The following is a 17,017-nucleotide window of genomic DNA, read 5'->3' as shown; positions in this document are numbered from 1 at the left end:
GGTCACATTTGCACATCTCCAGCCTATGGGAACTTCCCTGACTCCAAGGAAGCTCTCATAATTATGGCTAAGGGTTTGCTTACTTCTTTTGCTGCCTCCTTTAATATAACTGGATAGATCCCATCCACCCCAGGTGCCTTTCTTATGTTTAACTTCAACAATTTCTCCTCCACTTTGCTCTCAGCAGTTTATTAAACTCCAGAGTTTAGTAAACCTCTGGCATTCCCCACCCTGAATAACACCTCATGTGTAAATGTATATGTAATAATTACATATAACGACTTAGATTACAAACATAATATAATTAATTATATTTAACATAATTAATAACATAACATAATTAATTAATAAATTAATAGAATCATGACTCAGACCAGAGCAGCAAAGCAAAAGGCTCAAGCTAATGGAAGCGCTGTGGCTCAGAGCAGAACTGAGGGGGGCAGTTGTCCTCTGACTCACAGCCTTATAAAATGCACTGTTTGCTTGATGTTTGCAGAGCAATCGGGTATGGGACATGATACTGCCAAGGGGGATGTCTTTGTGTGTGCGCGATGCAAGGAGTGTATCGATATCAGGCAACAACTCGGCGTTCTTGTGGGCCTATATGAGAGCTTGAAGGACAGGGTGGATGCCCTCGAAGAAACTAAATTGAGGGGCCCATCAAGCTCTCAGCTGCCCACATCAACGCCAGAGCTTGCACTTGGGCATCGCGTGACACAGAGACAACCCCCAAGGCAGAATGCGCTGGTCCCGAAGGAACTAGTAGTTGTTGGTGACTCTATTGTCAGGGAAACGGGGAATATGCTTTGTAAAAAAGATAGGTGGAACAGGACCAGGGTATGTCTGCCAGGGGCAAAGGTTGATGACGTTGTAGAGCGAATATCATCTTTTAAGGGCACAAAAGGTGATATAGTTGTACACGTTGGCACTAATAATATTAAGAGTAGGAGACCGGCAGAATTACTTAACAAGTACAGGTCACTGTTGAACAAAAGCCGTGAATTAGGGTTGAATTTGAAAGTGTCTGCAATTCTGCCCAGACACGATAGGAGGGAGTATATGATGAGAGCCTTGTCGATCAATTCGGCCCTGGAAAGATTGTGCAAGGCTCAAGGGGTAGAATTTTTTTCAGCCTGGACTGTACTTGTTAACAGGAGAGATTGCTTCTACAGGGATGGGATACACTTAAATAGAAAGGGTGCAAGAATATTTGCTGATGCTATCGAGGCAGTGTTAGGTGGGTCGGAAAACTGCTAGCTTGGGGGGAGACAAAGACCAATAGATTGACAGTAGCCACTGGCAGAGGTGAAAGAGATTCTTGAACTGCTTCTATTAGAATGAGCAGAAGCCTGAAAAACAAGATGCATGGTATTTCAGAGACTGCTGGGAGCCATTGTGGTACAAGTAAACACATGGGTTGTGTCAGGGTAGCTAAGAATAGAAACAGGTGCAGGTATACTTGCGTGTACACCAATGCTAGGAGTTTAGTAAATAAATTTGATGAATTTGAGGTATTGCTCAAAACATCAAAGGCAGATATCGTTGGGATATCAGAGACGTGGTGTCACACAGATATAAGGGATGCAGAACTGCAATTTGGGGAGTACAACGTCTACAGAAAGGATAGACAGGATAGGAAGGGGGGAGGGGTTATGCTATTAGTTAAGAAACACATAAAAACCAAGAAAGTGAAGCCAGTCGACATCGCTGGACAGTGCAGTGTTGAGTCAGTTTGGTGTGACATAAGCATTGGGAGATCAAAATTGAGAGTAGGAGTGTGCTATAGGCCTAATGACTCTGATGAGTATAATAAGGAACTGTACAGGGAAATAGAGTGGGCCAGTAAATCAGAGAGTCTTATAATGGGAGATTTTAATTTCTCAGATATTGACTGGAATTTGGGGGCTGGTTACTCACACACTAGCAGGGCTTTTGTGGATTTATTGGATGATTGTTTTCTATATCAGCATGTTCGGGAGGCAACTAGAGGGAGTAATACTCTTGATTTGATTATCAGCAGTGATTCTTCATGCATTAAGAATCTGCAGATAAATGAACCACTAGGTGGCAGTGATCACAGTGTGCTGAAGTGGGATTTACTCAAAGAGGTAACTACCATTAGGGGTAAAGGGAAGGGTTATTGCTTCCGTAAAGGCGACTACGATGGACTGAGACAGTATTTAAATTCTATACAGTGGGACCAACTGATGATGTTACCAACAGCAAATTCAAAATGGGAAGCATTCAAAGAACTTATCTTGGAAGCTACTAGGCTTTACATACCAACTAAGAAATATTGTTCAAGGTTTAGGCCAAAATGGATGTCAGATGAACTAATGAGGCATATGGCAGAGAAGAAAAATGTATGGGATACTTACAAATTAACACATGACACAGAAGCCTATGATAGATACAAGTTGATATGCAACCAAGTTACAAAGGAGGTTAGGCAGGCGAAGGCAGATTACGAGAAATCCTTGGCAAGGGATGCAAAGAAAAACAGCAAAGAGTTCTTTACTTATGTAAACTCTAGAAGGAAGGGGATGAATCAGATTGGTCCACTTGATATTGATGGGTCAACTGTTGATGATCCTGCTCATGTAGCTAACAAACTAAATGAATATTTTGCATCGACATTCACACATGAGGAGTTATTCAGCAAGGGGAATGCCAGAGGTGTATTCAACTCTAGCAGTAAGCTACAGAATCTTGAAATAACTGGGAGTAAAGTGGAGGAGAAACTGTTGAAGATAAACACAAGAAAGGCACCCGGGGTGGATGGGATCTATCCAGTTATATTAAAGGAGGCAGCAAAGGAAGTAAGCAAACCCTTAGCCATAGTTATGAGAGCTTCCTTGGACTCAGGGGAGGTACCCATGGACTGGAAATGTGCAAATGTGACCCCAATTCACAAAGGAGGATCAAAGGCTGAAACAAGTAATTATAGACCTGTGAGCTTAACTTCTGTTCCAGGAAAATTAATGGAGGCACTGGTTAAAGAAGCACTGCAGGATCATTTAGACAAGACTTCAGTTATAGCTCAGACACAGCATGGTTTTGTTAAGGGGAAGTCTTGCCTGACCAACTTGATTGGATACTATGATGCAGTCACAAAAGAGCTGGATGCAGGGAATAACTTTGATATTATATACTTGGATCTTAGAAAGGCTTTTGATACTGTTGCACATGGAAGACTGCTACACAAATTGGAGCAGTGTGACATTGGAGGCAAATTGCTGCTATGGATAAAGGGGTGGTTGAGTGGGAGAAGACAGAGAGTGGTAATCAATGGACACTGCTCATCGTGGACTGATGTTATTAGTGGAGTCCCTCAGGGCTCAGTGTTGGGTCCATTGTTGTTTTCTGTATTTATAAATGATATTGATGATGGTATATCAAGCTTAATGTCCAAGTTTGCAGATGATACAAAGGTTGGCAGGGTTGTCAAGGACACTACTGACACTATGCTGCTGCAACAGGATCTGGAAAGGTTGAGCAGATGGGCTGAGAGGTGGCAAATGAAGTTTAACATTGACAAATGTAAAGTACTACACATGGGAAACAGCAACCCCAGAGCAACGTATCAACTCTGTGGTACTACACTGACAGTGGTAGAGAATGAAAGGGACTTGGGGGTGATTGTGCAGGCAGATATGAAGTTCTCTGAGCAGTGCAGACGGGCTGCAAGAGTAGCTCATGGAGTATTGTCAATGATATACAGGAATTTTTCCAGCAGGGATAAGGAGGTGATTATTCCATTGTATAAGGCAATGGTCAGGCCACACCTAGAATACTGTATACAGGTCTGGAGGCCTCATTTCAAGAAGGATGTAGAGCTGCTGGAACGAGTACAGAGAAGGGCAACAAGATTAGTGAATGGAACAAAAGGGTGCTCTTACGAAGAAAGGCTTAGTTTTGCAAATTACAGTGTCTGGAGACTAGGCACCAGCGAGGTGATCTGATAGAGGTGTATAAAGCCTTGAATGGTTTAAGCATGCTCAATGCTGATGGGATTCTTCCTCTAGCTCAGAAAAATCACCTGAGAGGGCATAAATTCAAATTGAGGAAAGACAGATGTAGGATAGACGTGCGGAAATTTGCCTTTAGCCAGCGGGTGGTTGGTTGGTGGAACAGACTGCCATCCCTTGTGGTGGAGGTTGATAGCCTAAATAAGTTTAAGGCTCAGCTGGACAGGTATTTTGAACGAACAGAGTGGTGAAGTGGAAGTGGGTTTTTTTTTTTTTTTTTTTTTGGCTGATGCTGCATAAGCTTGCTTTCTTGCATCAAATGCCTCTACTAATGCTAATGCTAATGTATATGCAGAATACTCATTCAGTTTGTCAGCTACCTGAGCAGGTTCATCAACAGTTGAACCATCAATATCAATCTGATTCATTCCCTTCCTTCTAGATTTTGCATAAGTAAAGAACTGAAGTGCAATATGGCCTAAGTAGCCATTGCACTTAAAACCCCATCAACAACAACAACAGTAAAGAACTCTGCTGTTTTACTTTGCTTGCCTAACCTCCTTTGTGACTTGATTACAGAATAGCTAATTCTGCCATAGACTTCTGTGTCACCTGATAATTTAGATGCATCCCATGCATTTTTCTTCTCTGCCACGAGCCTTATTAATTCATCTGACATCCATTTAGGCCTAATCCTTGAATAGTATTTCTTAGTTGGTATGAAAAGCCTAGTATTCTCCAAGATTAATTCCTTGAAGGCTGCCCATTTAAAATTTGCTGTTTTTAACATGATCAGTTGACCCTACTATAAAGAGTTTAAAAACTATCTGAGACCTCTGTAGTCACCTTTACGAAAGCAAAAACCCTTACCTCCTTACTTTTACCCCTGATGGTAGTTATATCTTTGAGCAAATTCTACATCAGCACACTGTGATCACTGCCACCAAGTGTTCCTTTATCTGCAGCTTCTTAATGCATGAAGAATCACTACTGATAACCAAATCCAAAGTATTACTCCCTCATTGCCTCTCGAGCATGCTGCTATTGAAAATAATCATTCAATAAATCCACAAAAGCCTTGCTAATGTGCGAATCCATGACTTTGCCAGTGTACGTGTGACCAATCCACAGAAGCCTTGCTAGTGTGCGAGAGCACAATTGATATTACTATTGCAACACTCGAAATTGTTAACTAGCTCGCAAACTGGTTAGTTCAAGAATCATGGACCATGTCAGACCACAGTGCGATAACACTTTCTTTTGTTTGCTCTGTGGATTACGCTTCTCCGATCCCGTGGGACACGGTTCGTTATAATACTGAAAAAGCAGACTGGCCATGGTTCCTTGCAGAACTCTGCTAAACTTCTAGATGATAACCCTTTGTCAGCTGTTCCTATGCCAGATGACTTTGTAAGAAACATCACCATGACTTTTAGATCTGCACGCGATCTCTCTCTCTCTCTCTCTCTCTCTCTCTCTCTCTCTCTCTCTCTCTCTCTTGATGTAAAAGACCATTCAGGTATGCTGTTCCCAGGTGGAACCCCGAACTCAGGGACCTCAGGAGGAGAGTGCACCAAGCAAGAAAGATGTTCCAAGAATGAGGCATCTTCCCAGTGAGACTGCAGCAGCGAGTGAAGAATATCGAATCATTATGAACGCATATACAAATAAGATTTGCAAAAGTAAAAAGGAATCTTGGCACACCCTAATGGCCTCTGTTTGAAACAATAACCCCTAGGGCATTGCTTTCCATATAGTTACGAATAGGTTGGTGAGGTTGTGGACATCACTCAGAGACTCGACAGCTTACCCAGCTATACCTGGACTGAATCCATCCATAACATCATTGATTACATCTATCCTAATGAACAACTTGATGCAAGATCAACTACAAATCATTGACGGTAACCAGTCTTACCGGCCCAAATCCACCAAGTCCACCCTTTACCATGATTGAAATGAACATGGCCCTTGCTAAGATGAGGGAGGGCAAGACACCAGGTGCAGATCTGCTAGAAGTGGACGTGGTCAAGAGGTTCGCTGAAGCCTACCCAAACAAGATCCTAAGTCTATTCAACAGGTGTCTTGCAAATGGTATTTTCCAAGATTCCTGGAAATCAGCTTCCCTTAGGCTGATCTTAAAGACCCCTGACAAGTCTCCACAAAGCCCTGCCTCCTGCAGACCAATTGCTCTCCTCCTTGTGCCAACCAAATTTCAGGAATGCTTCCTACCGCTCCGATTCACCATCTTCTACGCCGAACAACAACTGCCCTCACCACATCAGTTTGGCTTTAAGTCAGGGGTCTGTACTAAGGATGCCATACACAGTTACAAGCCACGCAATCAACCACAAAATACTCCTTAGCTATGGTGGATTTTGCCTGTACTTTTGACCACCTACGGTGGCCCAGCATTCTTTGAAGGCTGCGAAGTGCAAAAGTCTCCAGAAATTTTTCCAGTAGTTTGTAGTCCTATCTCAGTAATCGAAGAGTTCAGATAATCAACAAATACCAGCTGTTGGTCAAACATATTCATCAAAGATGCCCTCAGGGCTCTGTCCTTGGGCCTTTTTTCTGGTCCATTGTCCTGGATGAGTTCCTGGGGATGGGCCTGGGCAAGGTCTGGCCCTTAGCATTTGCAGACAATCTTGCTTTGATAGCAGATGCTGATACAAGAGCGACCTTTGAAATCAAAATAAATGCAGCACTTCTCAAACTCCAGAATTGGGCAGCTACTCACAGCCTCGTGCTCTCTGGAGAAAAGATGAAATCAGTTTTGCTAAATGAGAAATTGCAGATTTCTCATTTAGAGAAATGAGAAAGACCACCCACTATAAAGCTAAATAACATCCTGATTCGTCTGTACCAGGAGGTCAAATATTTGGGAATCCAAATTGACACAGGCCTTACTTTTCATGCCCACCTCAAGCATCTTTCAGCAAAAATTCAAAGATACACAGCCATGATATGATGTATCAGCCGTGCAGACTGGACTCTTAAATCCAGAGCTCTCTCCCTCATTTATAATGCAGTGCTGGTGCCAATTGTTTGCTATGGGGCCACCATCTGGTGCACCAAGGCAGCCTTGGAAGGAACAAATGCAAATTAGATGCCATCCAAAGATTCATGTTACTGTCTATATGCAGGGTGTGTTGCACTGTCAGCACCCCAGCCTTGCAAGTTATTACTGGCTGTGGGATGCCTCCGTAGCCAGGTGGGCAGGAGCGGCAGTGCGTAGCACACGCTTCTTGATTAGACCGGGGTTCGAGCCCGTGACCACCAAATACGGAGGATGCAGAAAGGTCAGGGAATGACCACCGCATATCCCCGGAGCAATATGGCCTTAGTTGCTAATGCTCCTAAAAACCAAATAACAACAACAACATTACTGGCTGTCTACCATGCTACCTTGAAGTTATTAGAAGAGGACTTTTCGCTCACCTCAAGAAAGGTTTGTTTGTTTGTTTTTTGGTTTTTAGGAGCATTAGTAACTAAGGCCATATTGCTCCGGGGATATGCGGTGGTCATTCCCTGACCTTTCTGCATCCTCCGTATTTGGTGGTCACGGGCTCGAACCCCGGTCTAATCAAGAAGTGTGTGCTACACACTGCTGCTCCTGTCCACCTGGCTATGGAGGTGCCCTCAAGAAAGGAATCCTGACACAGATACTAAACATACAACTTAACCTTAAATACGTAACAAAATCAAATTCATAAATTTTTAATGATGAAAATAACTCGTAACCTAGCTAACAATCCCATATTATGCCAAATCAAGAAAGAAGGCGAATCACAGATTATTTGCTGAGCCTGTAGCAACACTCTTGGAAAACCACTACGAAAGGTGACATTACCAGATGCCTCTGTCCACCTATTGATTTGACATACCTAAAATCCCATCCCTAGTTTACACCTGGCCTTCATGTTACCTTCATAATCACAGGCCATGGACACTTTAAACAGAAATTGACAGCTCTAGGAGTGGAAAGAGACCCACTCTGCCATTGTGGTGAAGAGGAATCCTGGAATTATCTGGTTTATGAGCGTCGACCCTATGACAACTGTTAGTTTAAATTTCTTACTGACACATTCATTGCAATCCCCGGATTCAAGAGTCTCTCCTTCTCCAAAATGAGGAGGAGAGACCTATAAAGCTCTAACAAACTTTGCACAAAAAAGTCTTTGCCCTTAGGAAAGCCAAACTCACTGAACTTAGAGCAGTGCATGGCCAGGAACAGAATCACACTGGAATAGGATAATTCTATCCCATCAATGAGATATTGTAGAAGAAGACTATGTGAACCCAAATAAGTGTAGGATTCTCTGCTGGCATCTGTAAATCCCACACTCCTCTGAGTGTTGGATTTACAGAGTGTCTTGGCCTCTGGTAATCACACAGTGGCACCTGCCCCTGTGACTTTATCCCCTTTACCTTACCCCCTGCTTCCCCTTGCTTGGCTGGTCCATCTATCCTATCAGTCCACCTAAATCTTTCCCCTCAGTCTGACCTGCCTTCACTATCTTCCTGCAATAAATTTCAATCTCTTCCTTTTTTTTTTTTTTTGTTTACTCTCTATCAGGAAGCTCAGGCAACTCTGGCAGAGACTAGCCATAGAGCTATGCTGCCTGGCTCACTCCCCTAGGGACACTGCAGCCAAGCAGCCAGAGACACAACAACAGAACAAAATACACTACTACCTAAACTAGACATTACACTTTTTTCTGGCTTTTGCATTAGATTTGCATCCATCACAGAGTACATATGGTGCAGTTGTGGGAAACCACTGGTGGTACTGCTGTGTTTGAGATTTAGCATAGCATGATAATTTATTTATTCCATATTTATTGTTTGCATAAGATTCTACATTTGTGAATAATTCTATTATTAAGTAACTTGGAAGCCATAAATTCTGTAGGAAGTTAGTGTTAATTAATCTCTGTGGAATAGAAAAATAGAACAAAAAAAATTTACAGTTGAAATAAAAATATTTTTAACTGGGACATATTACTAAACTTACCAGGACAACAGTCTAAAATCCAGTACATATGGTCAACCTATAAGCACAACCGATGAAGGATGCCTTTGAGTCTGAAAGCTATGTATTACTTTCCCGTATTATTTTTACTTGTTTTTGTTCATGTGAACATCAACGTATTTTTAACTGCAACCTGTCATTTTCTTTCCGTTTTGGCTCTGTGGCACAATAATTTATTAATATTAATATGGTCAATGTACCTATACAGGACACAGAATTTGAACCCATGACCTTTATTTTTAGGCACATACTACCCACTGGACAAATCTGGAAGTGTGGTTTAGCATTTTGGTTTTATGTTGGTTCCTTAAACTATCATTCTGTACAGATTACTAGGAGCAGAGCTACCATATTAGTCAATAAAGATGATGAATTATCCTGAGTACTTAGGCTGTGTGTAACCTTCAAAAATCTGGCATGTTCTGAGTTCCATCATTAGTAAAAGGTTGAGCATCAGTATTACTCCAAGCAGAATTTAAAAAAAAAATAATAATAATAATAAATGAATAAAATAAATAATATCTTTTTCCAGAAATTAAAAAAAAAAAACAAAGTTGGGCACCATTTTTTCTGCACATTTATTTTTGTTATGATTTATGGCACAATCTGGATAAGCAATGTGACTGAAAGGTGAGTCACCTTCATAATTTGTTCATAGCATGATTTTGTGAGGGGTATAAACTTTTTGTGAGAATCTGTTTGTAGCATAATTCTGTGAGGATATAAACCTCACAAACCTCAAAGAAATTATTATTATTTATTGATTGTGTAGCTTTTTATCTGAAATTTTAAATGAAATTCATTTCTTATTATATACACTCTTTTTGAGATGGGAGGGGTATGAAATGATTAAGTAAGTATGAGCAGGTTTCATTATCACCCTAATATGATTCTTGTTGTTAGGCTTCACACTCTATTACCATTTATATTAGTTATGTTCATTTGTAACTAATTTGGTGATACATGCTAATTTTTCAATATTTATTAGTGCAAAACCATATACACGAATGAAACTGATGATTGTGGGGGTTCAAGGAATTGGAAAAACTTCACTTCTAGAGCAGTTGCGTCAGGAAGGCACTTGTACATATACAAGGAAACCACCAGAAGTAAGTTCCATAAGATATTTAAAATATATATATAGTCCATTTCATTACACTCTAAATTTGAGTGACTTAGTTTGCACTTGGGGTATGCAAGTATGCAAGTACATTAAAAAAGAATTTATTTCATATTTAATTTTTTTTTTTTCTGGCATGCTTTTCATTTGAAAGTATGAAAGTACAGCAGTTCCTTGTATCACACTCTTAATTGATTTCTGTTGACAAGAACATTATACAAAAATAGTGCCAAACAAGGTCATGATAAAATGGTGCATACAGAGATACAACCTCAAGTACATAATAGCTTACTTAAAAATGCTATTGGAGCTTCCTTAGGTATTGTTATTAAGCACTGTATTTACTATATACAGATGTTATGGTTTTATAATATGAAAAACAGGATTGCACAGAGCAGTATTTATCAAATAAAAAATAAACAAATAAAACCATAAGAAATACGAGTGCTCGGGTAGAAAAAATTCAGATGGGTGGCCTGAAAAGTCTATATTACAGTGGAAACCTTATAGCCAGGAATGCTGCTTTGTCTCCTGATGCAAATCCCACTTTATTTGAAAATAGCTAAAATAGGCTTATATTATAGACTCGGGGAGGGCATATCAACAGATTTTCTGGGGATAGCCCTTGACACATCCAATAACACCAAGGCTGAGAGAAAAAGAATAGTCACAGAGCTCCATGAGCAATGGCAATCAAATTGGGAACAGGAAACCAGAGGTGCTATTACCAAAAGATTTCTGCCACAGGTGTCAGTGGTTTGCCGAAAGCCACCAAAGTAGTATGCCCCCTGGACTTTTTTACAACCTTCATATTGACAGGTCACTGCTCCCTGAAGGCAAAACTAATTTCCTTATGGTTGACTGAAGACCCAGATTGTATATGTGACGAGAGTGAAGACTGGGCACACATTCTTTATGAATGTACAATCTACAAAATCCAAAGAACCCAGTTAATAGCTGAAATTGGCCCCCTTTCTAAGCAGACAAGAACACCAATTTATTATAGATGAAGGTACATATAAAGCATTTACAAACTTCACTCAACAAGTATTTAAAATTAGACAAAGCATGCAGAGACGGGCCCTATAGCCTCCCCCACAACCAAGCAACAATCAATAGCCAAAGTGCTCATGTCTCCCACTGCTCCCAGATGATGACATTTTAAGTACCCTGAAAGACTTCTGACAAGACACAACTGATATTGATGACTGGGCTATCCTCCAGGTTGCCCTGCTATGACCTGGGGCCCCACACTCATTCACGAAGTAAATATAAAGGGGAGAGAGATATACAAGCAACCAGGGAAGCAACTTAGCCGAATAATAATAGTAAGCTTGTTGCAAAGGATGCAATGTAGAATGAAAGGAAAGAATTGAGTGAATGTGCTGGACACTGAATGAATGCGATAGGGTGAAATAGAAATTGTGGTGAAAGGTAAAGAATGTGGAGTTATGGTGAAAGGGGGTGACCCAGCATGGAACCAAAGAGAGTGAATGAAAAAGTGAATCAGTCATGTAACTATGCCAATGCGGTGCATTGGGACCCATGACTGAAAGAGGGCCCACTGCCCTCCTTCCTGAAACAGAAAAAAATTTAATTGAGTAAAAATGTAAGTTTTTTAGTTATGTTTATGATAAAATTTACTGTCTACGAACGATAATTTTTTTCACACAAAGCATCTTTATTGTTATATAGCTGCACAGCACAAGTGAAACTGTAGTAAACAGAGATGAAATGGCATTAGCACAGCTGCTGCTTCCAGGGCAATTTTTAAGGATTTGTTTTTAAGGATTTTTATTTTTACCAAAAAAAATATTTTCAGGGGCCCACACTAAACTTTGCATTGGGGCCCACTTTTTCTAGTTATGACACTGGAGTGAATGAGGTATAAATGTAATTGATAGTATGAAAACACACTTGTTAAATATATAGGTTTAGTGTATACATACTAACACAAATGAATTTAGTTAATAACAACACCAACACACCCACTGCAGGTCTCCCCGGCATGCAAGACAAGCAGCCGGGACTGCACATCAACTGAATAGTAATAGTAAGTTGTGGGGGCTGGGAGATGCAGTGCAGAGAGAATGGAATTGAATAGGTAAGTTGAATGCCTGAAAGAATTAATGGAGTGTGAGGGAGAAAGAACACAAATTTTAATATTGTGTTTAATATTTTTTGGGACTGCACATCAACTGAATAGTAATAGTAAGTTGTGGGGGCTGGGAGATGCAGTGCAGAGAGAATGGAATTGAATAGGTAAGTTGAATGCCTGAAAGAATTAATGGAAGTGTGAGGGAGAAAGAACACAAATTTTAATATTGTCTCCCCCCCCCCATCCCCCAGATTAACTGGTTGGTAAGTGGACCATTTATAGCCCTGTAAATCTCTCATTTCTCACTTCCGCCACCTGGGTGGCACCCCCCCATTTTGCCTGGTGGGTCATCCCCCACTGCCAACTATCAACTCCCACCCCAGGACAGGATGGGCATCCTGAACTGGGGGCCCCCCTAGCCCACCTCTATCCTTCTATCCCTTTCGCACTCAGCAAGAGACTATGCTGATACAAAGAGAGCTCCCAGAGGAAAATAAACAACTGAATCTTCAATGAGGATCAAAGAGCCTTCTACAGGAGTCTCGGAGAAGAAGGGAATGGACCATCCAAGTAGAAGATGATTGAGGAGTTCTGGGGCAACATATGGAGCAGGGAAGTAAGAGATAACAGAGAAACCCCCTGGATAGAACCAGTACAGAAGAAAACCAAGCATGTACAAGAGATGAGAGAGTGGGAGATCCAGCAGGAAGAAGTAAAAAACAATTGATCAGGAACTCCCACAACTGGCAAACCCCAGGAATAGATAATGTCCACAACTACTGGTACAAGAAGCCTCACTTACACACACACACACACACACACACACACACACACACACACACACACACACACACACACACACACACACACACACACACACACACAAGCACTTGGCAGAGCAGTTTACCCGAATGATAAGACACTCAGAGACAATCCCAAAGTTTCTCACTCAAGAATCACATAAATGAAGCCTAAAGACGAAGATACAAGAAACTTGGTGAAATACAGGCCAATCACCTGTCTCCCAATGATGTACAAGAAGATATCAGGCCACTTGCTGAGCCAGAACATAATGGCTGAACAGCAGAAAGCAGATGAGCAAAGGATGCAATGAGCAATTAACCATAGATGGCGCGGTTACAGAGCAAGCCTGCAAGAAGCATTGCAACCTTTACATAGTGTACGTCAATTACCACAAGGCCTTCAACTTCATGCCTCATATCTGGCTAATAGAGACACTAAACATTTACAAAGTCAATCCCATAGTGATGAATGTCCTAGGAGCAATGATGGAGAAATGGAGTACCACCATTAAGGTCAAGAACATCACAACCAAACCAATCCCCATCAGGAGGGGAATCTTTCAGGGAGATGCCCCGAGTCCACTGTTGTTCTGACCAGCACTTAACCTGCTATCCACCATGCTCAACGCCAGCAAGTACGGATATAGCCTCAAAGAAGGAAGAACCTCTACACCCTCACACACCTGATGTACATGGATGACATCAAGCTCTACATACCAGCTCCAGAAACTATGGATCACCGAAAAATTCAGCAATGATACCAGGACAGAATTTGTTCTAGACAAATGCAAGACCCACGGACTGCATCAGGAAAAGTTAGCCAGCTGAAACTATCAGCTGCAGACTGGTAAAGTGATTGAAACCATGACAGAAGGAGAGACTTACAGGGGATGATGCAGGCTCAGCAGCTAGAGCACAAAGAAATCAAGGCCTGCCTGACTGAAAAATACTGTCAAAGACTCGGAAGCCTGCTGAAAGGAAAGCTAAATGGCGGAACACAGTTAAAGGCATAAACACCTTTGCAGTCCCAGTGGTAACATACTCCTTTGGGGTCATAGATTGGACTAACACGGAGTTGGAGGATATCGTGAGAAAGACAAGGACAATGATGACCAAGATCCGCCAACACCACCCAAAGTGAGCAATGGAGAGACTGACAAAAGCTCAGAAAGGAGGAGGAAGGGGCCTGATAGACCTCATCGAGCAACAGAAAACAGTGATTGCTAACCTGAAGGATTACTTCCAGAAACATACTGCCTGGAGTGTCAGAGGACACATGTCGACAATGCCACCTGGCCTCAGAAATGATCCAGCACATCACTGTGGGATGCAAGATGATCACCCAGACTGAGTACACTCAGAGACACGACCAGATAGCTAGGATAATACATTAGAAACTAGCAAGGAAATACCAGTTGATCAAAGAAAGTGTACCGTACTACAAGTATAAACCCCAGGCAGCACTAGAGATGCCAACCCACAAGTTGTATACTGGGACCGTGTCATAATAACAAACAAGATAAACCTGCACAACCGACTGGATATAACCCTTGTCGACAAGAAGCAAAAGGCTACCTATCTGATTGACATAATGGTGCCCAACAATGGCAACCTCCAGAAAATCCATGAGAAAAAAATCAGGAAGTACACAAACCTAAGACAAGAGATCAAAGAGATGTGACATATGCAACAAGTAACAACCATTCCGATCATTTTGTCAACCATTGGTATGGTTCCAAAGACCCTACATAACAGCCTAGTAACAATAGGCCTCCCAGTGAACACATACAGCGACCTCCAGAAAGTCACAATCCTGAACACCTGTAGGATAGTCAGAGAGTTCCTTGACTGACAGTAACCCTACATAATAGCTTAGTAGCAATAGGTCTCCTAGAGAACACCTAAAGGAATATATGTCACCTTGTCCTTCCCTATCTATTACTTTTTTCTTCAGTATAATCTAATCATTCTTCTGTTTTTTCAGTCCACTCTTGTTCTTTCCATATATTCAATAATTTAACCTGATCAAAAGCCCTTTCCAAATCTACAAAACAGACACATATATCTTTGTTTGCTTCCAGATGTCTTTCTGTTAAAATTCTCATTATGCATATTGCATCCCTTGTTCCCCATCCCCTCTTGAAATCAACTGACTATTTATCTCTCACGTTTTCTTCCATCCTGCATATCATCATCCTCCTATTTAATATTCTTATCATTATCTTTGCACATGCAAAGCCTTATTTCCATTCATTTCCTATAGTGCTATGATTACCTTTTGCTCCATTGTGATGTCCCAGTCTATCCCAATCCACCATTTCTACATTATTGAAATCATCCTCTTCCTGCTTCATTTTATATATTTCACCCATTTCCTACTTATCTTTTCTGGTTTTCTTAGTACCTTCTTATTCCACATCTCTATAAAACTATGGCCTCTTCTATTTTTCTCTGTACTCACATTCCTTCGCTCATTCATTAATCATATTTTCTTAATACTCATATTTCCCTGCAAAACACATCCCACCATTCTTTCCTTGCTTTATCTGTTACTTGCCTAAAATTGTTAATCTGTCTGCCTTCTCTCTCTCTCTCTCTCTCTCTCTCTCTCTCTCTCTCTCTCTCTCTCTCTCTCTCTCTCCTCCATATCTCCTCCTGCATCGTCAATATTAGTATTTTTCTATTCCCTTCTATCCTCCATTTCTCTTATCATCTTCTCTGTCTCCCACGGTTTCCTAGATCTTATCGACTCCCTATATTATATTTTCTTCCCTGATGCTTTTTTTTTCTATTGTCTCAAACTTATCTATTTACCATTTATACCTTGACTATCAGTCTGATTATCCCTTTCCAATAATATCTTGATATTACTCAAGATTACTTGGGCATAAAAAGACATCATGGAAAAGTTACAGAGCAATAAACAGTACTGAAGCTTATAACAGCTACAAATGGATCTGTAATAGTGCCATAGAAAAGGTTAGGCTGGCAAAGACAGATTATGAGAAATTGCTGGCAAAGAGAGCAAAGTGTGGGAATAAGAAATTCATTACATATATAAATGCAAAGAAGAGAAGGACAAATCAGATTGAACCTTTATGTAATGAATGTGAGATAGTATTAGATACCCCAGCTCATGTTGTAGGTGAATTGGTGCCTCAGTAGCCAGGTGGGCAGGAGCAGCAGTGCGTACCACATGCTTCTTGATTAGACTGGGGTTCAAGTCTGTCACCACCAAATGCGGAGGATGCGGAAAGGTCAGGATATGACCACCGCATTCCCCAGAGCAATAGGGTCTTAGATGCTAATGCTCCAAAAAATCAAAATAACAACAGTGAAGATGTAGGTGAACTTAACGATTGCTTTGAATTGATATTTAAAGAAGAAAAACACTTTATGTCAATGAGAAATTTTGGGAGTGAAGTTAAAAAATATGTAGTTAATGATATTGAAATTTCATGTGATTATTTGATGAAAAAACTTTCGAGCCTACAGACAAGAAAGGCTCCTGGAGTTGATGGCATAATTTTAAGGGAGGAGGCAAGTGAGTGCATTAAACAATTAATCATGAGAGCATCACTGGTGAGTCTAACTTCAGTAGTAGGGAAAATCATGGAGGCAATAATCAAGGGTGGAATTCGGGATCATTTAGATAGAAATGGAATTCTGAAGGATACACAGCATGATTTAGTAAAGGGAAAATCATATTGAGCAAATCTGGTTAGTTATTTTGACAGGGTCACTCCTGTGCTGGATTTAGGAAATAATTTCAATGCTATTTATTTATAAACAAAGCGTTTGACTCAGTTCCACACAAGCAATTGCTTTATAAGCTGGAACAGGTTAGAATCACAGGGAATATCCTTAGATAGATAAGAGGATGGCTTCAGTGCAGGAGGCAGAGGGTTGTGATTAATGTAAGGTGTTCTCCAGGGATCAGTATAGGGACCACTGTTGTTATAGATTTTCTTAAATGACATTGATGAAGAGATA

The 17,017-nt window shown here is 40.9% G+C and overlaps 1 protein-coding gene across 1 annotated transcript in view; it reads left to right on the top strand.

Moving 5' to 3' along the window:
• LOC150091432 (leucine-rich repeat serine/threonine-protein kinase 1-like) overlaps nt 1-17,017 on the top strand; it is a 595,643-nt gene that overhangs the window by 256,827 nt on the left and 321,799 nt on the right. Inside the window, exon 12 of the mRNA XM_090390319.1 lies at nt 9,992-10,112. Within this exon, the coding sequence (XP_090246445.1) occupies nt 9,992-10,112 (121 nt within the window). The remainder of the gene's footprint in view (nt 1-9,991; nt 10,113-17,017) is intronic.

Source organism: Mastigoproctus giganteus, chromosome 1 (assembly GCF_048544385.1).
Source record: "Mastigoproctus giganteus isolate SK-2022 chromosome 1, ASM4854438v1, whole genome shotgun sequence".
Taxonomy (NCBI): Eukaryota; Metazoa; Arthropoda; class Arachnida; order Uropygi; family Thelyphonidae; genus Mastigoproctus; species Mastigoproctus giganteus.
The sequence above is the reverse complement of the archived record's forward strand: the minus strand, read 5'-3'. Positions and strand labels throughout refer to the sequence as shown.